General features: G+C 39.9%; 1 protein-coding gene across 3 annotated transcripts in view; it reads left to right on the forward strand.

Annotated features, from left to right (window-relative positions):
* Positions 1–27,960, forward strand: part of MAPRE2 (microtubule associated protein RP/EB family member 2) — a 156,269-nt gene that overhangs the window by 98,421 nt on the left and 29,888 nt on the right. For all 3 annotated transcript variants that reach the window (XM_046024941.1, XM_046024940.1, XM_046024939.1), the window contains 2 exons: positions 19,619–19,764; positions 22,569–22,782. In XM_046024941.1, coding sequence (XP_045880897.1) covers positions 19,619–19,764; positions 22,569–22,782 — 360 coding nt within the window. The remainder of the gene's footprint in view (positions 1–19,618; positions 19,765–22,568; positions 22,783–27,960) is intronic.

Raw genomic sequence — 27,960 nt, forward strand, 5'->3', positions numbered from 1 at the left:
TTTTTTCACAGGTACACATCTACAGATGCGTCCTTTCTATTCTTACTCATTTCTGTTGGAGTCCTTCATAGGTAATGGTGAACAACATAAAATAGGGGAGATAGGCTAGGAAAATATATCACCTAGAGTGTGATTATTTTCTTGAAGACTGGCAGTATTTACACTTAACAAAAAAATCAAGGAACATGTAGTCACAAAGAACTAAATATAGTACCTTAACAGAAACAAAGCTAATTAATGACATATTATTAGAAACTCAAATTAATACCTTTGAGAATTCTCCATAAAATCACAAAAACTGGTAATAATTGTATGAATTTGTACAAAGCAATCCCTTAAATTCTAGAGTTTAGTTATTTTCCCTTATCTGGGAAAATTCACAACTGTCACAAATGGATGCCATCTTCGGGGTTCTAAGTATAACACTAATTCAGAAACCCATTATCACACTTTTTTGGGTTCAGGTTCTTTTTTCTTCTAATCTATAGCAAGACCCTGCTGAGTTTTACCGGCTCAAAAACCATGAATGGGGTCCATGGCTGCGGGTCCCGAGGTGAGCACTGTTGCACTGTGGTGGGTCTAGGTGATGAGCTCAAAGCAGAAGTATAGGGCCGAGCCTAGAATGCACTTGAGAAGCCCCAGCATTGACTCCACCAGCTTTGCTGCCTGGAGTCCTGACTCCATGGTCCAAGGAATTTTGGTGAAGAGGTGGGGAGACATCAGGCTAGAGCCCAAGGACATGGTGGATTTTTAAGACTCATTTGTTGTTTAAAATTCTAATTTCAGAAACTGTTAGAGCCCCTTCTCTCATTTCCTCTTTTATAAGCTGCTTACTTTTAAAGCATATATGTTTGTTTTTAAATTACTCACTAAGATCTATAAAAACAAGTATCTGAAGGGGAAATAAAAGTGTGTTCCAATATATTGAGTTGTTTGGATTTTTCTACTATGGATTTCTTTCTTATAAAACATTACTTTGTATTCATATTGCTTTTTCTTTCCCTTTTCAGCTTAAATCATCTAAAGACTTTAACAGGAAGAGTATAAAATTGGGAGAAAATAGCCATTTCCTTTCATAAATGAATTTGTGATTACTTAAGCACCTCACATGTTTATCTGGGGAAAGACTTCAGGCCTGGAGAAGCCCTCGGATGTTTTTCAGTAGATAAACTGGAGGATCTCAGGAATGTGCTCACAGCCTTTCTCTGCTAGTGGGAGACCAAGGACCTCCTTTTGTTCTTTGGTTCTTTCCCTTTGAATCTAAAACATGCATTTTGGAGATTCATATTTCATATCTGAAACAATCCAGTTCAATCCTGTTCATTCTTACAGCTCTGATTCTTTGAACCAGCCACATAGGACATAGTCTGCTGCTTGAGGGGCATAAAAATGATGTCAGAGGACTCAACTTTTATTTATTGCTCGTTAGCATTTCCATCGTGCTTTTATGTGTATTTACTTTAATTCTTATAACAGCCGTGTATGGAAGACTAGGAATTTTTAATTAGTATTTTATTTAAGAGGATAAAAGCTCAGGGAAGCCAAATGTTCATGGCTGACAGTAGAACTGGAGTCTCCTCGGGTCACAACCTTATGCCCTTCAGCGTATGGCAGCTGTGGGTGTGGTAGGCGGCTCCCCGTGTGCGCACGTGTGTGTTGGATTTTTTTCCATATCCGTTAATCAGGAATCCACTGAACATCTCCAGGATGTTAGAGGAGGAGGAGCTAGAAGTCTGTATCCTCATCCTTTACATTACATTGAAGAAATGGGATGTATTTGGTCATTCTTTTGATGACAAGGGTGTGACCCAGTGGTCTCATCGAGGCTTCTCTTAGCAAAGGTGGTGAGACACTAAGAGAAGGACACAGGCACTTGCTCCCAGTCTTAGGATGATTTTTCCCTGCTCTACTTACGGTGAGGATGGTGTAGAGAAAAAGCCTTTCCTCTCTGCCTGTTCCTTTTGTTCCCTCTCCTGCTCTGAACCTTTCCCTCTAAGCAAGATAAGGTGGCTCTGAGATTTCACCCTCCTTGGAAGAGCTGTTCAGCTGTCTCCAAATGATTCCTGGCCAGGGAAGCTGTAGCCAGGATAATGCCTCCTTTAGAGACAGACTTAAGCACGTGGGTGCCCTGTCCACTGTTTAAATCTCAAGACTGTAGCGCTTTCCCCATGTTGCATCCAGGCTTGCTTTAACAAGCTTGTGTCTGAGAGGACTTCGTATCCTCATTTCCTCCTTTATGTGCTCTTGAGGAAAAGGAACATCTTCTAAAATAATTTTGTTAACAAGTCTGGTCCCCCCAAAGGGTATCAAGGTATCACTGTTTCCCGGTATTTCTTTCAGTTCAGTAAACCCAGTGGCCGTAGCTATGCCAAGACCTCTGTTGGTCCTTGTCCAACCCCTTCAGCATGAAAAGTTGCTTTTCTTAGCCTCCTGTGAAGGACATGCTAGTGCAGTGTTAAAGAGAATTCACCCATTTCCCATCCAGTTCTGTCCCCTGATTCCCGTATCTGTTTCCCAACTCCAGCCAGAGAGAAACTCTGGAGCCGTGAGTGTGGTGGTTGTAGTGGATGCTGTGCTAACACAGTGGAGAGAGGGGTCAGGTACCACCTCCAGTCTCAAATGAGTTACCAGTCAACTAGGAGAGAGACAGCTAATTAAAATACAAGGCAGCCCACCTCTGGGTAGCTTGAAACAGCTAATTCTGTACAAAGACTAGAAAAACATCATAGAGCAAGTGCTATTTGGACTAACCTTTAAAGAATGAGAGTTCTCTACTCAAGTGTCAAAAGGACATTTTAGGCAGAAAATGTTTGCTGAAAGCAGAGAGAAGATGCAGTGTTTTATGCATGTACATGTGTGCATAAGACTAGGATGTATATCAAGATTCAAGGCGGCAGAAGAGGGACAGTCATGTTTTAAGTAATAAATGCGGTAGTATTCAAAGAAAGATGATTTTAGTCTAGAAAAGGTTCTTGTCTTAGCCTTACTTGCGTCTTTGGCCAAACAGCCATGCAGATTTAGTGGATGGTGAATAAATATTTATGAAGCATAATTTAATTGAAATGCTATTCAAACTGGATTTTTTAATGTGGTTAAGATTCAGGCCAAGAAGGGGAAGATGGAAATTTTGAATAAAGGTACCATTCATATGTCCTTTTGATGTTGTGTGATGTCCGCAGATACTTACTTAGGGCCTCCTGTGTGTCCGGTGATGGGGTAGGAGCTGGGGATGCAGTTACATAAAAACAGATCATACCCAGCGGACACCTGTTCATGCCTTTACTACTGAAGTTCTCCTCGATCCTTGGATCCAGATCATTCAGGTTCCTTTTCCTCTGGCTTCCCTGAGTACCAAGCAGAAGTGAGACATGGTCCCAGGACGTAAGTAGATGTCCAGCTGATCTCCCCATTCAGGTGGCCTCTAACACTAACAGGCACTTTGTGCATGGGAATATCTGAAACATTAATGGGCTGTCTAGTTTTTCCACAGTTAAGATGATCAAGCCAGTGGGGTGCCTGGGTGGCTCAGATAGTTAAGCTCCAACTCTTGATCTCAGCTCAGGTCTTGATCTCAGGGTCATGAGTTTAAGCCCCATGCTGGACTCCTACTTAAAAAAAAAAAAAAAAAAAAATCCAGGTGCCTGGGTGGCTCCATTGGTTGAACAACTGCCTTTGGCTCAGGTCATGATCCCGGAGTCCTGGGATTGAGCCCCGTGTCAGACTCCTTGCTCAGCGGGAAGTCTGCTTCTCCCTCTCTCTCTGCCTACCACTCCCCCTGCATGTGCACTCTCTTTCTGTCAAGTAAATAAAAATAAAGTCTTTAAAATAAAGAAAGATCAATCCAAGCAGCTTCAGATTTTCCTGTTCTTCAAAGGAAAGTACTTTTTCTAACATACTTTTTCTGAATTATGTTCTTGAATATACAGTTTATCAGCCATGTAGACACTATAAAAGACGAGTGTCGGAAGTCAATGTCAAATGCTTGGTCATGTCAGAATCGCATACCTGGAAAAAATAATTGAATTACTTGGCAACTCTACACCATGGCTCTGCAGGTTGGGTTTTTTCCACCCTGTAACCATTACGTAATTCAGACAGATTGCAAATTACCTCTGTGTTTGTTCCCTCCCTTCCAAAGGTTTGATCTTGCCCAAGTATTAATACTCATAAAATTTATGACCAAATTGTTTGACAGTAAGAAGCATGTAAATAGGAAGCTTATGCCAACACGATTTCCTGCAGTTTCTGTTCTCCGTAAGAAGATCATTCTCCACTTTGATTTCTTCTAGATTACATTGTATGACAATTCGTAGAAGAACATTAGGAAACCGAATAAGGCGCCACATTTTCATGAAAATGTGTATGTCAACTCTAAAATTATATGTAATTGTGTTTAAATCTAATGTTCAAAAAAACTCCTTTCCTGTTTTTTTTTCTTAATTCCTTTTTTTTTTTTTTTCCTTTTCCCCTATGGTCATATAATTGAACCCCTGAAGTAAATACTCATCCTCATACTAATTTAGATTTCTCCTAATACTAGAGTCACGCTGAGAAAAGCAACGTGTTCTGGGATTAACCTGTGGATTATAAAGAAAACAGTTCATTATAGAAGAATATTCTCTTATGTGTCGCCACCTGCATGCATGTTAAACGGTGGCTCTTCCCAAAGTGTTGGGGGCTTCTTTGGATACCACCCCTGGCCTTCTGGGCTTTTTCTGGCCCCCAGACCTCTCCTCTGGGAGGTGTGGGGAAGAGAACGCTCTGGCAGGTAGAGGGTGTTACTGGCATTGGTGAGAGCGGGTGGACTGCATGTGAGGGGGAGCGGTGATAAGTAAGGAGCTGTCACCTCTAAGCCTTGGAGAACAGGTGAAGTAACATGGATCTAGAAGAGCCCCCAGTCCCAGAGACAGTGACCTCAGCCACAAAAAGATCAGCTGTAGAGATTGCGTAAAAGTGGACCGCGGGTTTGTTCCGGGCAGTTCATACCACTATATCTTGCACTGTATGAAGAGCTTCCTCATCAGCTATAGGGTCCCAAGAGTTTACACAGTGGCCTAGCATGGACTGTTGGTAGAGTGATAGGGTAGACATTCCTTAAGAAACTGGGAGGAGTGCATAGGCTTGATGAGCTTGATGGCTTGATGATTGCCATTAATCTCATTTTCCCTCATAATAGATATGTCCTAAAAATTGGAGCTTCAAAATGGTGTACTTTAGGGGCACCTGGGTGGCTCAGTTGGTTATGCTTCCGACTCATGATTTCAGCTCAGTTTATGATCTCAGGGTCATGGGTTCAAGCCCCTACATTGGAGGGTGGTGTCTGTGCTCAGCAGGGAGTCTGCTTGAGATTCTCTTCCTCTGTCCCTCCCCCAACTCATAGGCTCACAGTCTCTCTGTCTCTCAAAAGAATAAATCTTTTTTAAAAATGGCGTACTTCAGGCATTTTTCTATAAAGACACTTGTGCCCAGAAATAAGCATATTTCTTAGTAAGCAAATAACTAATTAATTTGCCTCTCTTCTTGGCTTACAAAGCTTTGAGCAGTTACTGCAACCAGTCTTTCCAGCATCATGTCCATGACCCACTGCCCTTAGCCTACATTTGCCCTAAATCATCTTTCACTAAATGTCCTAATTCCCTCTTTGCTTGGAATGCCTTCTTTGAGGGCCATCTCCAATGCCAGCTTCCTCCCTTTCTTCCAGATGTGCGCTCTCCCTGTTCTCAAAGTTCAGATTTCTACAAAGTCTTAAGGTCCTTGAGTACCTAAAATCTCAACATCAAAGGTTATGAAGCTCCTTGAGGAGCAGAAATGACCATGCAAGTTGAATTTGAGTTAATCTGTTTGAGAATATTGCTTGTTCTTGGCATTTTCTTGGGCAGAATATTGAACATTAATGCCTTTAGATTTATGTGTCTGTGCCATATCCTTGAGCACTTCTAGTTTTGTGTGTTTGCTGATTTTCCTATTTCTCTGAGCTCTCAAAACTAAGTTACTTCTTTAAAATCCAATTCCTCAATAAGTATTGGTGGTTTATTGGTTTTTCATCGATTAATAAAGGGACATCCCTATATGTCTCCTACAGACAGGCATTTCTTTAGCATAACCAAAAAATTAGAAACAATCCATTTTTTTTTTCAGAATCTTGCCACCTCCTTAAGCTTTTTGTGGTGAAAATACTCCCTTTTTACCTAGTCTTGTAATTTCAACACTTGAAACAAAATTGTCCACTGAAGTCGAGGAAGGAATACAAAACAGTGGGAAAACTCCAAGTGCAAAGGTAAAGAGACTTTGTTCCCTGATGTCACAGCTTTACAGAAGCTGGGGCTGATGACCGAAATAAGAAAACTGACTCCTTCAGACTGAGCTTCATATGTACCTCTCTAACTTGTTTTTCATTTGTAAGAAAGGCTTTTTGTGCTTCCTTTTCTCCTCTTTCTGGAATGCCAGATTCTAACTTTAGTTCTATTCTGGGAGTCAAGCCTTTGGGACATCTCACTGCCAGTTTCGGTATCAGACTCTCTGGAAGCCAGTGACCTTTTGTCCTGCACACCACGCCTGCCTGTGCTCCAAGTGCTTCTACTTCCTTCATTCCTGATGCCCTTGTAGAAGTCAGATCTTTCTGTACGAAGCTGGATAGCTTGTACAAGACAGCTTGTTGTGGTAAAATTTGAGCCCGTTACTCTAAAGGACATCACTGGTGTTAGAAGCTAGAAGTCAAACCAGGCTCCCAGCACATCCATTAGCAGATGTAAAGAAGTTTTGTTTTGTTTTGTTTTAAGATTTATTTATTTTATTTTGTTTTATTTATTTTGTTTTTTTTTTTTTAAGATTTATTTATTTTAGCACACATGTGGGTGCATGCAAGATGGGGAGAAGCAGAGGCAGGGGAGAGGAAGAAAATCCTCAAGCAGACTCCACACAGAGCACGGAGCCCGAACTGGGCTCGATCTCACGACCTTGAGATCATGACCTGAACCGAAATCAGGAGTTGGATGCTTAACAGACTGAGCCACCCAGGCACCCCTGAAAAGAAGTATTTCAGACCAACAAGTTAATTCTTCACCTTCCACTTCTTTTAATTGACTGAATCTTTTTCTGTATCAGTAGGCAGATTTGAAGTTTTGTATTTTTTCCTAAAAGCATTAAAATAGAAGATGACAAGTTATAGGGTTAATTGCCATTTAGTTGGGAAAAACAAAAACAACTAGAAGTAGTCCAGTTATACTTCAGTGTCTTTATATTCTTGTTTTCAACTGAGAGTTAGTAAAGTTTCTACAAAAATTTTCACAAATACCTCTAGTAAGATACCAGCTCTCTTCTGTGTATTATAGATTTCTATCCATTATAATCTCTAATTATTGCTCTAAAATTTACCTTTTATCTGAGAACACTGATACCTAAATCTTAAGGGCTATTTCACATGTAAATTTTTGCTACATTGACATTCCTTTTGAAAAATATTCTTTATTCTTCCATGATTTTTTAGAAGCACCTTTAAATCAACTCAGTCCACCAGTCTTACTATCTGATCAGTTTTTTCTTAATGGGAGATCTCACTTTTAACACTGCTCTGCAATTTTCTTAGTTAAAAACCCAATTTAAGGGTAACATTACCTTTCTAAAAGTATTCTTGTTTCATGGGGTACCTGACAGACTCAGTCATTTAAGCATTTTACTCTTGATTGCGGCTCAGGTCAGATCTTGGGGTCATGAGATGGAGCCCTGCGTCAGGCTCTGTGCTCAGCGGGAAGTCTGCTTAAGATTCTCTCTCTCACTCTCCCTCTGCCCCTACTCCTGCTCACACACACTCTCTTTCTAAAATAAATCTTTAATAAAGATGAAAAGTATTCTAGTTTCTTAAAGGCAGGTTATAAGCACAGAATGTTAGTGCCTTTAGCTGCAATTTGCTGCAGACTTACACGATTTTAATTTTTTATTTTTATTGAATTCTACAGTATTAGTTTCAGGCATACAACATAGTGACCAACAGTTATATACGTTATGAAATGCTCACCATGGTAAGTGTAGTTCATCTGTTACCATACAAATATTACTGTTGGTATTTCTTACACTGCACTTGTCATTTCTATTACTTATTTCATAATTAGAAGTTATAAGATACTTCAAAAGGTTTTATATCCTCTGAATTAGTAAAAACCAGAGTGTGCATATCAGATGAGAACCCAGCCACGTGGTTTGGCAAGGTTGTAATATGTCCGCTGATACTCTTCAAAATCCGTCTGCCTGAATAGTGATTGCTGGCACATTTCTTTCTCTGTAAAAGAGGAGATGAAAATGTCCTTTGACAGCTTACTTTTTATGTGGAAAATGGAAAGGATGGGGTGCTTTTCAGCACCCTGCACAATTCATATGAGCCTGCTCTGTCTATGTCTGCGGGAGTTGAAATCTTCCTGCTGGTTATTACTCCTTTTCCTCTTTCTAAAGTCAGTTTGAAAGTTACTTGTCTTTGGGACTTGTTTAAAATATGAATAAAAAGTTTGACATAACTCCAAACATTGGGAAGGAGCAGGAAGCTGAGTGGAGGACTGTGGGAATTCCAGAGAACAAGCTCCATGGAAGCTAGATTTCTGCACTCTGGATCTTTCTTTCTGCGCTTGTGACTCCGGGCAGGTGAAACAGGCAATGTCCTAAGTTCACTCGAACGGCGTGAAATAATACCGTGGTAACCAAAGCTAGCAAGCTGCTGTTCCTGCCAGGAATGTGGGACATGCCCGTAAAAACACAAACAGAGCTACTACTAACTTAATCATATTTTTGTTGGATTAGGAAGATGCAGCTCAACTTGAGGATTTTTAAATTCTAAGATGTTAATGTTTCAAAGCATTATTTCACAGTGACCATTAAGCTCAAGCCTTGCATTTGTGTAGGGAGGGAGAGTTCTGCTGATGTCCTGGAAATCTGTGACCCTGTGTTCTGCAGCCTCAATTCCCATGATATGAAGCCCTGACTTCCCAAAGGGGAATAGGATACTGCCTTTAGCTGGAGGTGAGAGCTTCAGTTACAAACTGAAGTCACACCAGATTAAGGAATGACAGGGCTGAATGCAAAAATAGAGCTGGAATGATCCTGATTATTGTGTAAAACAATATTCCAATAGGAAAGATCTCTACTAGTCAACTGTGGAAGGTGCCAGAACATGCAGTTCTGTTGCTGAGTATATAAATGTCCGGAGCTCCAGGAGGAATACACGGGAGAGCCGTTATCCAGCAGGGACCTGTGTGTCCCTGCCTTCCAGGACACAGCCGTGTCCCTAGTGTCTCTTCCAGCAACTACGACAAGAGATGGTGATGGCTAGAAGCAAGAGCGCTGGCAAAAGTCTTAGTCATTTGAGAACGAGGCATTATTGTCTCCTGATTAGCAGAAGTATCAAGTATCCTTGAAAAGAGACGTCGGTGGCAGAGAATTAGAGAATCATCTAATTTTAGAGCTTAGAGATGTGTCCAAACCTAACGTTTTGCAGATAGGAATACTGCTGGCTTAGAAAGGTTTGATGACCTGTCACAGTCCATTCAGGATGATTAAGGCTTAGATCCAAGGACCAAAAATTCAATTCTCTGTCCTCCTCTGCTCACTTCCTGGGCAAGAGACACTACAAGAGAGACTAAGGGTAGCTTGAGAGAAGCAGCTTTGCCACAAATCATTTACCTGCAAAGAAAGATATAATTGTGTGGATATGTCTGGCAAATTAAAGTTGTCATTCTTCTGACCCTTCATCAGTACCACTTAAGATGGTAGAAAGTTGTAATTGAATCCAGTGATACAGACATTTCTGTGTAAATCGCTCCTTGGCCTGTGAGAGCATCAGGTGGGCAATTTGAGTAGCTCTTTGTGGCAAAGCCCAATATAGCTTAATGTCTTCAGCACAGATGATGTCACATTCCCAGGAAAGTACTTGGAGATTTTGGCAACAATAATATATATGTATTAACTTTATATATATACACATCACATAAATATATAAAACTAAATTCTTACCTGTGTACATATACTGGAATACATGGGAACAAACAAATGAACCATCCATCCAGCCCAAGATTGTCCTGTGACGAGGAAAGGGATCATTGACACTCCACCCCTGACATCAGCCTGAAAGGTTCATGCGGTCTCTTGCAGTTTATTTTGCGACCTCTTCCCTTCTAGATTATAATCTAGAAAAATTTCTGAACTTTGAATTTTAAGTTATCATTTCCTAGAAGCAGCATATGAGAAGAGGAAGTATTTAGGAAATTGAAGTTCAGATCAGAGTATAAATTCTACTTCTGTTATTTTTATTAGTTGGATGACTTTCTGAACTTTGTTCCCAAATCTCTAAAATAGGGTGGTGGCGATGAAAATATCCCGGTGAGGTTCCAGATGTTAAAAATAGATGTGAAACCTTTAACAGATTTCACATAAACATGGATATTTTCATTTCTTACGTCTTGGCATAATCTATAAACTAATATTTCCTTTTTTGTTTTCTGGAGATTTCCCTTTAAAAAAGTCAATTTATCCTGATATTAGTGTCATGTCGAATCCTGGAATCTGGTAGAAATTAGCTTATCTTCTCATACTTTTCATGATTCCGTGACTTAAATCCTATGGCCTTGAATCTTTTGAGTATAAGAAGTCATTTTTGAGTTCTGCCTTCATACCATGCCTCACCTAGTCATTTTGGATTCTGTCTCCAAACTTTTTAGCTCCACTAGGTCCCTTCTGATGTTTAACAACTGAAACCATTCTTATGGCTGTAGGTACAAGCATAGCATGGCACTCTACAAAGAATATTTTCCTTTTTTCTATTTCCTCATCATTTTCAAAACTTGCTGAATTTCATGACTGCAGAATACCTTGAGTTCATGGGCTCAGAGCATGGCCCCTCAGTCTTGTTAATAAGCACAACATCCTAAATTTGGATTGCTTTTCCCAGATGTATCATATTTAGCCTTTTGAAGCTTGTCTTTCCCCTTTCTGCAAACTTGGGTTCCAGGGCGCTTCTTGTTTAGACTGCTTGTTAATTTTTACCCCGTCAGTTATTAAAATATATCGCAACTCTCCCTGTACTCTCATTTGGGACTTTGGTAACATTAGAATTTTACCGTCAGCCAGCCCTTGTTGCGGCTGAACTGCTACAACCTGTAAACCTTGATTGGTTGACCAGATAGTTAAGGCCACCCTGTACCAGGGACTGTATTAAAGGCTTATATGCAGAAGGAAGCTAGACAGATGAAGTGTTAGCACTCTTGAAACTTACATCGCAGTGAAGGGAAGGGAAACCACAGACCAATATAAGAATTAGTAAAATGGACCTAAAATAAGATGACATGGTGGAGAATCACTTCAAGTAAAGTCAGATGGAACTAGAGCATAAAGAAATTGACACTGCAAGAGAGACGAAGGGCAGTTGGAGCCTTGACTTCAGTGAGAAGGTGAGAGGAGATGCGATGTGTAGAGCACAACTGGAGGGTTCGCCGTGGATAGATGGCAGAATACAACAGCCTTGTTCAGGTTATGCCTTGGTTATAGTTTCCTGCGCCAACAGGAAGTCTTGATCATGTTCTTAGTAGCAACAATTAACTTCAAAGTATTCTTTCATCATGTTTCTTGGGCACTACAGATTTGGGGAACTGGATGTTGAAAATACCCAGATGGACATACCCAGGGGCAGTCACAACAAATCTTAAGCATAGTCCCCAAAGTCAGTAAGCTATTTCTTTAAAATTTTCAGGGGTTCCTTTGACTCTAGAGAATATGACCTATGATAGAATACCTTAAGTGACCAACTAATGTACCATTTACTGGAGATGCTCATATGATCTACTCTTTCTACATTGCTTGTTGGATAAAAATGACCCTGCTTGTTTGATGCTCATGTGATTCTGAAAGCATAGAGGTGGGAAAAGTTGAAGATATACAGAGAGTAAACTGTGCTATTGGGAATCTAATAATTTTTTTTTTTTTTTACTTTAGTGCACAAGCTTTTAGACCTCAAAAATAGGAAAATGTTACCAACGTATTTTTTAAACTTAAAAAAATCATAAATAGGACAAAAGCACACAAAGTTTCAGTCTCATGAGTATAGATGCAAAAATCATAAAGCCTTTGTGAGTCTAAACCAGCACTATAAACATCCCCACGTGGGACTTATACCAGGAATGCAAAGATGATTCAACTTTAGGAAATGGAGAATGTGATTGAATTGATCAGTTAATAGATCAAAGGAAAAAACATTTTTATTGTCTCCGTGGTTGCCGAAAATGTAGATATTGGGATCCTTTCCTCATACAGCTATTGGTAAAACTCAGAAAAATATTTCCGTAATATCAGAAATCAGTGACCGGGGCACCTGGGTGGCTCAGTGGGTTAAAGCCTCTGCCTTCGGCTCAGGTCATGATCCCGGGGTCCTGGGATCGAGCCTCACATCGGGCTCTCTGCTCCGCGGGGAGCCTGCTTCCTCCTCTCTCTGCCTGCCTCTCTGCCTAGTTGTGATTTCTCTCTGTCAAATAAATAAAATATTAAAAAAAAAAAAGAAATCCGTGACCAATAACACACTTGAAGAAGAAGAGATATTTTCACTAAAGAAAAAAAGTATATAAACAAATATACACACATAAAAATATATTACAAAATATCATTTTATGTACTATTTGTCTCTAGGAAACTGAAGGGAAACAACTGTGAATTTATTAGAACTCATGAGTTGAAAAATGAATGTTTAAAAACCAAATAGCCTAGATAAAATGGTTAAACACCTAGAAAGACATAACTACTGAAACTTAAAATAGAAATTCTTAATGGACCTATATAATAGGAAATGGAATTAGTAATTTTTAAAGAATCCCAGAAAGAAAAGCCAGAGCCCAGATGACTCCAATTATGAATTCTACTAAGTGTTTTTAAAAAAAAAATTAACACCAATCCTTCACAAATCCTTTCAAAGCACAAGAGGAAGAAACAATTTCTAACTTATTATTTGAGGGCCAGTATCAACCCAAACCAAAGCTACAAAACTACAAAGAAAACTACAAACCAGCATCTCTTATGAATAGATACAATTTCTCAACAAAGTACTAGCAAAGTGGATCTGGTAACATGTAAAGAGGATTATGTGCCATAATCAAATGAGATTAATGCAAGGTTGGATCAAATGGGAGTAAAGAAACCAATGTAAAACTTCATTTAATAGAATAAAGGATAAAAGCCATGTGATAATAGATGCAGAAAAAGCATTCAACAAAATTCAACATCCTTTTGTTTTTAAAAATACTAAAGGAGAAACAGAAGGGAACTTCCTCGATCTGGTAATGCTATCTATGAGAAACTTGGAACTAACATCCTACTTAGTGGTGAAGAGCTGGATGCTCCCCCTACCCTCAAGACCAGACCAGGATGTTCGCTGTCAGCACTTTTTTTGACATTGTACTAAAGGTTCAAGCCGTGGCAATTGGGCAAGAAAAATAAGCATTGAATTTAGAAAGAAAATAAAATTGCCTCTGTTTATGGATGTCATGATCTCATATGGGAAAAAAAAGTCCTAAGCACCAAGCACCAAGAAACTATTATAACTGAAAAATGAGTTAAGCAAGGTTGCAGGATGTATAAGATCAATACCTGAAAATCAATTGTATTTCTTTCATATTAACAATGAACAATCCATAAACAGAATTAAGAATACAATTCCACTTACAATAGCATTTAAAAAAATTTTAAAAGTGGAAGGCTTATATACTGAAAACTAGAAAATATCATTGAAAGAAATTAAGTGGTAAGACATCCCATGTTCATGGATTGGAAGACTATTGTTAGGGCAATATTTTTCAATCTCTAGATTCAGTCCAATCCCTATCAAAGTCTTAGCTGCCTTTTTACAGAAATTGATGAACTGATCCTAAAACAAAGATGGAAATGCAAGGAAACCAGAATACCTGTTTGGAAAAGAAAAGCAAAGTTGTAGGACTTCTGCTTTTGATTTCAAAACTGAGTACAAACAATAGTAATCAAGACTATTACTGCATAAAGATAGATATATAAATAGAATTAGGAGCCCAGAAATATACCCATACATTGATAGCTAATTGATTTTCAACCAGAATGCCAAGACAATTGAAAGTATAGTCTTTTCAACAAATGGTGCCAGGACAATTGTCACATGCAAAATTTTGAGGTTAGACCCAAACATTACACCTATATATACAAGAAAGAATTCAAAATGGATCATTGACCTAAATGTATGAACTAAAACTACAACTTTTAGAAGAAAATGTAGGTGGAAATCATTACGCTCTTGGGTTAGGCAGTGGTTTGTTAGAAATGACAAAAGCCCAAGTGACCAAAAAAAAAAAAAATTGTGCTTCATCAAAAGTAAGAATGTGTGTTGCGTGCCTGGGTGACTCCATTGGTCAGGCATCCAGTTCTGTGATTTCAGCTTGGGTCGTGATCTCAAGGCTGTGGAATTGAGTCCCATGCCGGGCTCCATGGTCAGTGAGGAGTCTGCTTGAGATTTCTCTCTCTTCCTGTCCTTCTACCCCGTTTGCATACTTGCACTCTGTCTCTCCATCATAAATAATAAGATCTTAGAACAGAAGTAAAAATGTGTGTGCTTCAAAAGATACTGTCAAGGGCACCTGGGTGGCTCAGTCAGTTAAGCGTCTGCCTTCGGCTCAGGTCATGATCTCCGGGTCCTGGGGTCAAGTTCTGCATGGGGCTTCCTGCTTAGCAGGGAGTCTGCTTCTCTCTTTCTCTCTCTCCCTCAGCCCCTCCCCATTGCTCATTCTCTCTCTCTCTCTTTTTCTCTAAATAAATAAATAAATAAATAAATAAATAAATAAAATCTTAAAAAAAAAAAAAGATACTATCAAGAAAGTAAAGGCAATCCACAGAAAGGAGGAAGTATTTGCAAATTAGATACCCGGTAAGAGACTTGACCCTAAAATGTAGAAAAAACTTCCATTGATAAAAGGAAAAATAACCCACTTTATAAATGGGCAAAGCATTTTGCACGAACATTTCTCCAAAGAAGATCTATAAATGGCCAAAAAGCACATGAAAAAGATGTTTAACATTATTAGTCTTCAGGGAAATCAAATCAAAATTTACACTGACTAGGATGACTAGAATCAAAAAGACAATTATGATTGGTGAAGATGAGGAGAAACTGGAACCCTCATACATTGCTGGTGGGAATGTAAAATAGAAAACAGTTTGGCAGCTCCTCAGATGTTAAATATAGAGAGAGGTGTACCACAGCCCAAGAGAACTGAAAACTTAAGTCTACACAAATTCTTGTACATGAGAGCTCATCGTAGCTTTGCTCATAATAGGCCAAGAATGAAAACCCAAACGTTCATCAGCTGATGATAAATCAATAAAATGTGGTATATGCACACAATAGAATATTTTTAAGCCGTAGAAAGGAATATAAAGTTCTGATACACGCCGCAACACGGATGAACCTTGAAAAGATTTTGCTAAGTTAAACCAGACACAAAGGCTGCAAGTTTTATGATTCATTTATATGAAATGTCCGGAATAGGCAGACCCATAGAGACAGAAAATAGATTAATGGTTGGTTACCAGGATCCGGGGGTAGGGGAGAGAGTGGCTGCTAATGGATATGAAGTTTATTCTGGTGATAATGAAAACCTTCTGGAATTAAATAGTAGTGATGGATGCATGATTCTGTGAATACCTTTAATGCCACAGAATTATATATAATTGACCCTTGAACAACATGGGTTTGAACTGTCCCTTTCCATTGATAATGTGGATTTTTTTAAAGATAAGTACAGTATAGTATCATAAGTATAGTTTCTCCTGTGATTTTCTTAACATTTTCTCTAGCTTGCTTTATTATAAGAATATAGTATTTGGATAGAATACATGTACACATACAAAATGTTTTGACTGTTAACGGTAAGGCTTCTAGTCAACAGTAGGCTCTTAGTAGTTCAGTTTTTTGGAAGTCAAAAGTTACCTGCAGATTTTCAACCGTGTGGGAAGGTCAGCACCCCTAGCACTCATGTTATTCAAGAGTCAACTGTACTTTAAAAAGCTGGACTGTGATTGTTGTCATTTGTTTATTCTCTAACAAATATGAATCATATGATTGCAAATAAATAAATACATAAGTAAAAGATATGTTATTTGCAAACAAAAAAAAAGCTAGACTTTGATACGTGAGTTATATCTCAAAGAGCTGATATTTAGTAAATTTCTACATTTTTTTTAAAGATTTTATTTATTTATTTGACAGAGAGAGATCACAAGTAGATAGAGAGGCAGGCACAGAGAGAGAGAGGGAAGCAGGCTCCCTGCTGAGCAGAGAGCCCGATGCGGGACTCGATCCCAGGACCCCGAGATCATGACCTGAGCCGAAGGCAGCGGCTTAACCCACTGAGCCACCCAGGTGCCCCAAATTTCTACATTTTTAAAGAAAATGTATTTTCTATATTCCATGAATGACAAATACAAAAATAGAAAGGTGAGAATAAATGGATGATGAAATTTAAGACAAATTTTGAGAAAAAGGGAAATTATACTGCAGATAATAGTATATATTATAGTATTTGATGAACAGAGTATGAACTTAACCACTGGGACAGACCAATATAAATTTAAGTCTAGAAAGAGACCTGAATGCATGTATTAGGAAACCAATATATAGTAACACTAATGCTTTTCCTCAGTGGGAAAAATACAGTTTATTCATGAAATGATGACATTCAACACCTAGCTGACTTTAACAGTTGGCATTTGCCGTTGAAAATAGCAAAAAATAATCCTGGCAAGCTTAGGCAGAGACACATTTACAGGAAGAATATTTGGTAGCTCAGTCAATAGAAGATTGGGCTAGAAGCTGGGAACAGAGCCTCCCTTGTGCCGCTCACCTAGGGTGCCACTGTGTTGCTGTCACAGGACTCAATCCTGCCCATTGCCACCATGATTAAATTCTAATTGTCCCTGTGTATGTCTGTCACTATTAAGACTGTGAGACCAAGGCGGAGCCCAGGACATAGCCCCGCATCTTTCCTGCTGGGGATGGGGAAAAGGGTACATTTCATGCTCATCGTCAGTACTGTGGTGGGAGGCAAGGCACTGTCGCATCAACCCAGACAGGAAGGTGCCCAAATGTTGGTGAGCCAAAAATGACAGATTCCCACTAACATTTGGAGTAACTAAAATTAGAGCCATCCTTTATGATATGGACCAAAATAAATTCTACATGAATTCAGAATGTAAATGTGAATCTTGAGACCATAAAATACTTGAAGAAAATATATGTGAATATTTATCTAATCTTGGGTTGGGAAAGTTGCTTAGCATGAAAAAAAAATCAGACAACCATTAAACATGTCAGTAGAGACCATTAACGACCCAGAAGGGAATCAGTCTGAGAGATTAAAGGAAAAAAAAAAAAAAAATAGAATGATATATACCAGAACATTAATGATTGTTCTCTCTCTCTTTTTTTTTTAATATTTTATTTTATTTATCTGATAGAGATCACAAGTAGGCAGAGAGGCAGACAGATGGAGAGGGGGAAGCCGGCTCCCTGCCAAGCAGAGAGCCCAACACGGGCCCTATCCCAGGACCCTGAGATCATTACGTGAGCTGAAGGCATAGGCTTAACCCACTGAGCCACCCAGGTGCCCCAACAGTGGCTCTCTTTAGGTGAACTAGAAATGCTTTCTCCTTTTTTCCTGTTTCAAGTTTGGTTTTCTTTCCAAAACCTGTTACTACTTTTTAAATTTGGGAAGTGAGTGAGTTGGTTGGTTGGTTTGTAAGAGTACATAGGTGTCTGGATCTTTAGAAGTACATTTCATGCTAAACACTACAGAAGGAAGAATAACTCTTCCAAAAGTGGGTAATGAGACAGTTATGTTTAGACACCCCATCTCTTGTTTAAAGCAAAAAAATGTTCAAATGGCTATTGGAATTTGTTCCATGTGGGGGCACTTCAAAAGGAAGACCTGAACAATTGAATTATGACTGTAAGAATGCCCAAGGCCATGATGTTTCTCTTACCTCCTCCAGTGTTTGTTTTTAAGAGAGCCCATCTGCTTGTATAGGAATATAATAGTTTGTCCTCAGAGTATTGGAGTCTAAGGGAAAACCTCACAGATCCCAAGATTCTGGAGGTGATATTTACTGTGCTCTATATTTCATTACCTTATACTCTTACCTGCAAACAATGAGCTGCCTCACCATTTCCTGTTGAGGCAGCTGTTAGATCCCCAGTACCTTGTTCGATCTTGGATTCCGGTCTTAGTAAAGGAAGCTTAGTATCTCTGGCCTAAGAGATGAGTTGGTTTTTCCCGATGTAAAGGTGAATCTCCCGAATGGAATAAAGAGCTTCTCACAGAAACCTTGATACCAGAGTTTGAGGGGAGCCTTTCATGTTCCAGAAAGGCCATCACTGGCACATTATAGAGACAGACCAAGAGATCTGGAGAAGGAAAGAGAACACAGAAATGCCAGCTTGTTCCCCTTCTTGCCACTCAATTGCTTTTCCTCCTTATAAAAGAGAAATAATCATTCTGGCTTTGAATTTCCTTTGTAAATGCCTATAGCCTTAACTATTAAGAAGATGTGAATCAGGGGCGCCTGGGTGGCTCAGTGGGTTAGAGCCTCTGCCTTCGGCTCAGGTCATGATCTCAGGGTCCTGGGATCGAGCCCTGCATCGGGCTCTCTGCTCAGCGGGGAGCCTGCTTCCTCCTCTCTGCCTGCCTCTCTGCCTGCTTGTGATCTCTCTCTCTCTGTCAAATAAATAAATAAAATCTTAAAAAAAAAAAAATGTGAATCAGTAAACATGATCTCTCTGGGATTTTCTAGTGGAAATTGTCATGATGTAAGAGTTCTTCATAAATATATATATATATATGTGACTTACTAATCCTTTTTTCTAGAACCATTTCCTCAGGGGACTCATTGAACATTTCTGTTCTTTTTATTCCTTGGTCGTAAACAGCACGACTCTCAATTTCTGTAAGTTTCACAGTCTCCGTGTCTTCATCCTTCATGTGAATATAGGACCCCATCGCTCTGGCCTGGAATTAAATCGGGATACAACTGTTTTTGGCATTAGATGGTTTAGTTATCCAGTTTCACCTCAGTCATTTTGCAAGGTGGATATAAAACAGCTTGGGCATATTTGTATTTCCATGTGTATTTTTTTGAGCTACACCTTTCTTGAGAAGTTTTGCAGTTTTCTTGTGTTTAAACTTTGTTTTTCTCTTACATCTATATATTTTGATGACTTGGAGCAGGAGCATCTAGATGGAAGAAAAAATATTTCTTTTTTTATGATAGAAGCAAAGAACAGTTATTCTGACCCTGATTTCCTTGGCATTGAAGTACTTCTGCACCGTGTTCATGAATGTGGTCATGCTCTGGTGAATCCAGCGTCAGTGCCACAGTGTTTAGGAATGGGGAGAGTGGCAGGGGCTGCCTGGAGTCATGGCCCTGCACCCCCCCGCCCCAGTGCCCAGCCTGGGTGACTGAGGGAGTTGCAGCACCCTGGGAGGAGCACACAGATGGAGGCCTCCATCCTGCCCAGCAGTCCTCAGTCACACCTGGCTACAGTCAGACTGACACCAGCATTTCTCTCCTCTCTTTTCAGGAGCTGCCTATTGCCAGTTTATGGACATGCTCTTTCCGGGCTGCATTAGTTTGAAGAAAGTAAAATTTCAAGCAAAGTTGGAGCATGAGTATATTCACAATTTTAAACTTCTGCAAGCATCGTTTAAGCGAATGAATGTTGATAAGGTAGGAAACTAACTTAGACCTCCATAAAATGCGTGGTCTTTCCTCAAAATTGTTTTTGTGCCAAGATGCAAAAATATAAAGACGTATCAATGTATATATCTTGATCTTGTCAAAGTAGTTTGGGGTCTGTGCCTAGCATAATGTATCAACCCTCACTTCCCATAATTGTAGGAGGCTTTCATTGAAGGAAATCTCTAAACTTACAGCTGAAGAATTACGGCTGAAGCCCACTCAGTCCCCGCCTACTTCCTGTTATGCAAATGCACGCATACGCCATATTCCGTATCTGCATGCTTTCTGTTACGCAAATACACACATAAGCCATATTCTGTATCTAGGATGTATTTCTTAGAGGGAATAGTTTGGGAAGAAAGCAATTTTGAATAAGGGGAAAGAGAAAAAAAAAACGGAATAGACAGAAAACTTCTTGGCATCAATTACCTAGCAGTAACTAGGCCATGGAAATCAAAAATGTAAATACTATTACAAGAGACAGGTTAAAGGAAAAGAGAAAAGTTTGCTAAACCGTACATGTTTTTAATGTAATATCTTCCAAACCAAAGCATTCTTACCAAATATTAAAATCTTTGCCTCTGGTTTTCTCATAATTCTTTTTTTAAGAGACTTACCTCTAACAGCTCAACCTTTTGGAGTCATTTCAACTATGTCCTTTACTGTGGTTAATTTCCAGTTAGCTCCTTCCATAAGCATTGGAAACCAAGCTACATAAGTTCTCCTTACTTATTAACAGTATTACTTCTCCATACATGCTCCTAAATCATAAAGGAAAACAGTCACTCATAAATAGCTATGCAACAAATTAGGGTGTTCTACATTCTGTGGAAGCATAGACAGAGTGGCTGAGCCATTGTTAAGAATGTTGAAGATAAAATTCTGGTTCAGGGAGACTGGCCTTGATCACCTTTGTTAGCCTCTCTAGCTTAATATGCTATGATTCCACCCAAGGGTCCTTGGAGAGGCAGTGGTCCCTGTGAATGCTTGTCAGCGCATGACAGCAGGTGGGAAGTGTCTGTGTGAAGATTTGCTTGCCACCCCAGATTTTGAACTTTTGCCCCCCAGAACTTCCATTTGGATAGGGAATGTGAAATTAAGGCAAAACAAGTGAGTGCCTACTTGGAACAGTTAAGGTAGTAGTCGTGCCATCATCTAAAACTGGTTCTAAATGTTCACGTTTGGTAGAAAACAAAACATAGTAGCATGTTAATTAAAGGGCCGAATTCCCTAAGAAGGCATTTAAAAATCATTGATTGGCATAAACAAAAGTTATAAATCAAAAAAGATGAAAATACTTAGCACAGTAAAAAGTCAACTATTAAGTGCATGTGTGGAAGGAATTCTTCGGTGTGGGCGGGAGGAGAGAGATCCGCATCCAAGTCTCCCTCACTGGAAGAGCCTTCGCGAAAAATGTGGTCCCCTCCCAAAGTTTGTTTCTTTTTATTTTGCTCCGTAACTTGAGTTCTTTTCAGTTTTAGCTTCATCAAAAACATTTCGGAAAAATCTGTTGCTAATGATTTAGTTTAATGGGTGGCCTAAAATGATTCAGGTGTTTTTTTTCTTACCGTGGTCTTTGATATTTGAGGTCTTTCTCTATTTTTAAGTGGTCCCGATATCCGTGGTATCCAGCCCCTGAGGTGGCAAAGCCTTGATGAAAATTGAATTTATATGGCTTCTGTTCATAAGATTACTCCACAAAGTTGTGTGCTTTGAATGCTGGGTTTGTGTCTGAATTGTGTACCTCAGATCGAACTCACTCCCCAGCTTCGTAGCTCTCGTGGCCTACATTCAGCTAGGATTCTCACTCAAAAATGAGGAAGTCAGAACCTGGTAATGGCACAATTTGTATAACTAAGTCCTTTTTTTCCATTTTCCTTCAAAAATAGCTGCCCACTGAAGTAAAGCTAATGAGTCACCCCACATTTCATCCTGTCATAATCCTGAAAGTTCCTGCATGACCTCTAAAGGGAATACCTTTTGGCTGTCTAGGTGGCCATTAGTGTTTCACCATGAAGAGCCAAGATCTGTCTCAGAAGTTGAGGTGAATATAGTGCAGAATGCCTTCAGTGACTCCCCCAGTCAGATGCCATTTCTGTCCTTCTGCTCCTCCATGGCACATTAGCTGTGCTCCTGTGTAGCCAATCTCACCACCCAGAGATCGTGACCTGAGCCAAAGTCAAGTGTCAGATGCTTAACTGACTGAGCTACCCGGGGGGCCCGCAGGCAGTTGTTTTTAATGCTCATCTCTTTATATCATGTAAAAACAAAACAACAACAACCAGGAAAGTTTATTTTGCTTCATATGAACCCTTAGATAAGCGTATGTTTGCATTGATTTAAGTCTTATTCACTCTGTCTGGTAGCTATAATCCTTACAAGAGTTCATTCCTGAACTGCTAGACCAAGTGTTAGAAAAAAATATGGAAAATCCATCAATCTTGAAACAGCAGAACATCCCAGGCCCATTTTTGCAGGGAGATGCTTGAGTAATTAAATACATGATGAGGAGGATCAGCCCCTCTGGACAGCTAAGGGTATTCCTTGTTTCGTCTCATTTGTTCAGAAGTGTGAAATAATTCAAAAGAACCACTTACAGCATTTTAATTTAACTTTTCTTTAATATGATGAAAAAAAAAAAAAGGTGAATTCTAGAACATAGCTAGCCAAGAAGCTGTGGGGAGACCAGTAGTCCGTAATCGTGGACATGTATGGAACAGTTATAGGGAGCCCCTTGGTTGTGGTAAATAATTTAACACAGGATCATGACTCTCGGCAATTTTGTATTGCAGGTGATCCCAGTGGAGAAGCTGGTGAAAGGGCGTTTCCAGGACAACCTGGATTTCATTCAGTGGTTTAAGAAGTTCTATGATGCTAACTACGATGGAAAGGAGTATGACCCTGTGGAAGCACGGCAAGGGCAAGACGCAATTCCTCCCCCCGACCCTGGCGAACAGATCTTCAACCTGCCCAAAAAGTCTCACCATGCAAACTCCCCCACTGCAGGTATTAGGACAGGGAAATACAACAGTCGCTTTCCTTTTGGGAAATGGCTCTGGTTCATCTGCGCTCTCCTGTGTTAGGTTGATTCTTCCCAGCAGGTTCTTTATGCCTCTGGATTTGACCACATTATCTTCCCAGCAGTGCCTTATCTATAATAAGTCTAATGATCGATCGTGATTTAAACTACTAAAAAAGCCAAGTTACTCACTCTTTATCATTCAAGCTGCATATTAGGATCGTACTCCAGGGGTCGATTTCATTTTCTTGGTACGTTTTTCTGAAAAATATCAAGTGTCTGTTTAGATTTCAATTGAAATATTTTTACGACTTAATTGCTGGCTGTAGAAACCAGGATATGAACCAATTTATGCTTTTAAATATGAATAATCTATAATCTTTCAAAAGAAAGTCATGAAATATGCGTCCTATCTCCTGTATGGCTGGTGCCAATTTTTGTGTGATAATATTCTGCAAGACCTCATTGTATCCGGCTTGGTCCAAAAGTGAAGTCACTGGGGATGGATACCTAGATATTTAAAATCTTTTAAACTTTTGTGGATAAAATCTTTCAAAGATATAAATGTCCTTCCATAAAAAATAGACTTTATCAAGCAGGAGGGTATCCTTATACAAATTGAGGTCATTATTACACAAGTTGCAATCCTGGACAGTTAAACGATGAAATGCGCAGAAACTACTTGTTCCATCCTAAAAACCAGTGTTCATGCTTGTTAAATCCATAACCTTAGTTTGGTAAACAGTACAAATTTCTTATTTATACCCAATTAGAATGGATAAGAGGTGGCCGGAAAAATGCTAATACTGAACAATACAGGCATCTTGTAGAGGCTAGAGGGGGTCCCTCTGGGAGGCTTCCACATATCCATGTCACTGAGGCTGGCAGTGTGCCCTCAGTAGGGGGGGAGAGACTGGCTTGAAGAACGCTAGCATTTCATGTTTGGGCAGACAAGGAAGGGTTTGGACAAGAGGAGGGAAGATGCCAAAAAGATTAAAGGAAATGAAGGAATGACTTGTCAAGGAAGCAGAAGGAAGGGAACAGAATGGCCAACAATGTCTCAGTCTGTGGAGGAGTCAAGTAAAATGCGGACGGGAAGAGTCCATTGGATTTCTCAATTTAGGGGTCACTCAGTGGAATGATGGGACCCAGATTGGGTAGAGGACTTGAGGAAAGAGATTAAGATAGCATAAAAACCCAGCTTTGAAGCCATAGAGTGAATGAGTTTATATAAAATAAACTAAGCTAAGCACAGATCTTCTGGAAAAGGGAAAAAAGGAAACTGAGAAAAAAGACATGAACATCAGGGAGAAAACTAGGAAAACTCAGCATCAGAGAATGAACAGTAGGAAATTTCTAGAAAGAGGGATCACCAGCAATGCAGAATATTAATTGTGGAGAGATCAAATAGGATGAAGCCTGAAAAGAGGCCAAAGATACCAGGCTCCCAGGAGGTAAGGAATAATCCTTGAGAGAACAGGTCTGTTAAGATACTGAGTGCATAAGCCTAGATTCCAGGAGACTGGATAGGAGCGTGGCCTCACAAGTGGTAAAGTCACGCAGTAAGAGTAGACTCCACCTTCACCAAATTCGTCAGGAAAAAAAGTTGAAAAATGTTGAGTTGTCGTGGGGAAAAGCTGACAGCCTCAAGAAGCGAGATTGGAACGAGCATGGTATTGTCCTTTATCTGTTTTCCTTTGCTTTCAGGACAAGGCACAACGGGCAGTTTTGTAAGGTGAGAGAAATGGGAGATGGGAGACATGGGAGGAGAAATAGTTGATGGTAGGAAAAAGGCAAAATTTGTGGAGCCAGGATCCGTAAACCAGAGGGAGCAGATGAGGTCAAATGTGTTGATACAAACTTAGAGAGGAAGGGAAATTTTATTTTTATTTTTATTTTAACAAGTGCTGGGGAGAGAGAGGTTGGGTGAAGCCACAAGGAGTTTGGGGGAACAAAAAGTTACGGCGGTTCAAATTGGACTTCAAGTTTGGTCTCAGAAACTTGATCAGTGCAATAGTTGTGGGTAGAGAAGAAGAGTGGTGTGTTTTGTCCAGCGTGGGGGATTTGGTGGCAAATGAAGTAGGAGGACATGGGCGGGAGGGGAGCCTCAGGGCACCTGGCATTTCTCATCTTAGGGTCTTTTTCCAGAGCTCTTAATGGTGTAGAGATCCATCTTAAAACTCCACTACCGCTTTTTATTTCCCCCACATTTTTTCGTAGTGAAATCAGACAGGCTTCAGAAATGTCTTTTTCTTCCACAATCCCAGCGTGTCCTTGGACTGGCACCACTGCCCCTGCTCCCCCAGCCCCACTGCCCGTGCTGCTGCTTTGGCCTTGTTCTCTAGCAGCGCCCCCATTGGTCTCTCTCAGAAGCCACAGAGAAGTGTATGCTGTTTTGATAGAATGTCCGTGAACCTGATACATTTCTTCCAGAGCTTAACCTCTCCAGTGACAAAGCTGAGGAAACACATTAAAGTCAACAGGTAATAAATAGGGTTTTTAATGTTCCAGAAGGCAGTAGTTCTTACGACTCATGTTCCTGATACCTTGACCACGTGCACCTCATGGGTCTTAATCAGGAGGAAAGGGTATTTTCAAAAGTCAAACCAATCATAACTTTTTTATTAAAATAGGTTCTGTCTCTTGGACATTATAGGATGGAAAAAATTATAGCAAGGTATACACCACATGTAGAACATTGTTTTAAAAGCTATGGTAAGTGAAAGGCTCCTATAAAGACAGTAAGACCTCATTTTTCTTGAGGTCATGTATCCATCTCTTGGGAATACAGCCAAGAAAATGTAAGTCAACACGTCTTCCAAGAGTCAGAAGAGGTATTATCAAATCTGTGATATAAAATGTATAATTATAACAAACATGGGGTATGGTTTCTTCACACATCACGTGTCAGGGCAGGGAAGCTACTGATAGCAATAGAAAATGTAAGCATCAGTAAAGGAAGAGCTGAAACACTTCAGAAAGCTTGCTGAACAGCCCAACAGCCTGAATGCCTTATTAGAGAATCACATAGCTCCTCGCCTCTCCGTATCCCTCAGGGTCGGTGGGACACCAGCATGTACTAATTGATACACTCAGAGCCCCCCTTCTAATCCTTAAGATTCTGTTTGACTTTCTGTTAATCATCTCCACCATGAACGACTTACAGTCTCTAAAGAGGCCTCCTCCCTCTGGTCTGAAACCATTCAGGGCCATCTTCTCTATATACAAGTCTGATTTTGTCCATCCAGGTTGAAGACAACATGGTGACGCTGAGGTGAGGGTCCGCTCCCTGGGAATTCTCCAATCCACGTCACAGTGATGGCGTGTTAGGGACCTTCAGCAGTCGTTTCTGTCCTGCCTCTAAAGCTTGTCCTTTCTCAACCATCCGCGTTAGTGGAAGTAAGCAATGGCTGGTATAATCAAAAGCAGATCACCCCTGACTTTTCGTTTCGCTTTGGGATTCTTCATTTCGCAGTGGATCTTTCTCCCCAGGTATTTCCTTAGGCCGATATTAAAAGTAACTTGCGTGTCCTGACTGTAATCCATGAGGAGAAGCAGGAGGCGCTCCGAGCATCTTGTGCAGAAGGGCCCATATGAGAGTGGAAATGCCATCATGGAATGGATCGTCCACAGGTTAATCATTAAGTGCTTTCTACCTTGGCAAAAAAAAAAAAAAAAAAAAAAAAATGAAAATAAATTTCATCCTACAGACTTCTGTAGCCAAGCTCCGTGGGTGGTTTGCTTTTGTATAAAGTAGATGCCCTCCACACACTCGGTGCATTCGGCTGTTTTGAGAACGTGCTGGATTTTTCTGCCAGTTCATTACAGACACAGAATATCCTTTGCAGCTTCAGAGAAGCCACAGAGCCCACTGGTGTCTGTGCGGTTGGGTGACTTTCCTGCACCTGCAGCTGGCGTTGGCATAAGCAGAGGCTGCTTGGCGAGTTGTTCTCTGCATATTCTGCAGAATCGCATCTCGAATTGCTTGTGATCTACCAAGGAGGAGTAAGTGTTAGAAGAGACATTTTCACAATGGTAGATCTCTGTTGAGTGCATTTATCAGTGTGAGTCAGGATGTTTGTAAGTGCATTGCAATGAGCCTAATCTGCAACTCAAGAGAGCCATCAGGGTGGGGGGGATTGAGTTGTTAAGCGTGAGCACTTCCTAAACTTGAAAGGAAATTGGAAGTTGCGGTTCCTATAGCAACCACAGCTCAGACACATTGCAAATTCACATATATTAATGTATTTAAATCAAATTCTCATATACAAATATAGTGTGATGGATTTAGAGTTGCTATGGAAATTGAGTCTGTGCTTTCTCTTTTCCTTGGGGACTTGAGTGTTCCAGCCTTAAAATGAGATCAATAAAAATATTAAATGGTTTCAAAAAGGAAGCAACCTAGGAAGTATAGTGGAATAAAGGATTTGAACAGTCATACTTAAATCCCTAAATGTAGCTATAAAGCAATCCTAATGGTATTTTTCCAAATCTATGAATATGAATATGTGACTGCTCTCTCAATTATCTTTAATTTGGGTTCTCTATGGCTGTTCCTAGGATCTTAACAAGGTGACCAGTTAATTGGTTTATTTGTTGACTACCTGTAATCTAAGTAAGCATTACCTGTCACTTTTGGAGGGGGGATGAAGAGTTGCTTTTACTTTCCCAAAAAGTTTTTAGAAGAGGTAGTGAAATGTGGCAGTTTGGTGATTTTTGTCCTTGTTCTGATACAGATTTTATGGCCCAATATATGGTGTCTCTTAGTACCATGTGCACTTGAAAAGAATATGTATTCTGCAGTTGTTGGTTGGTTAGTGTTTTAGAAATACCAGTTAGATCAAGGTAGTAGATATTGTTACCCAGATCCTCTATGTTTTTACTGATTTTTGCTTTTGTCTAATTCTAACAATTGCTGTGAAGAGGGTGTTACATCGATTGTGGAATTGTCTTTTCTCCCTTCAGTTCTCTTAATTTTTGTCTTCTGTCTGTAGGGCTCTGTTATTAGATGCATACATATTTATGGTTAAGTCATTCCAGTGAGTTGACCTTTAGATTTTATGAGGTATCCCTCTTGATCTTTGTTAAAACTTAGAGGTTTTTTGGTTTGCTTTAAAGATTTTATTTGACAGAGACAGCCAGAGAGGGAACACAAGCAGGGGGAG

Source organism: Meles meles, chromosome 12 (assembly GCF_922984935.1).
Source record: "Meles meles chromosome 12, mMelMel3.1 paternal haplotype, whole genome shotgun sequence".
NCBI classification, from domain to species: domain Eukaryota; kingdom Metazoa; phylum Chordata; class Mammalia; order Carnivora; family Mustelidae; genus Meles; species Meles meles.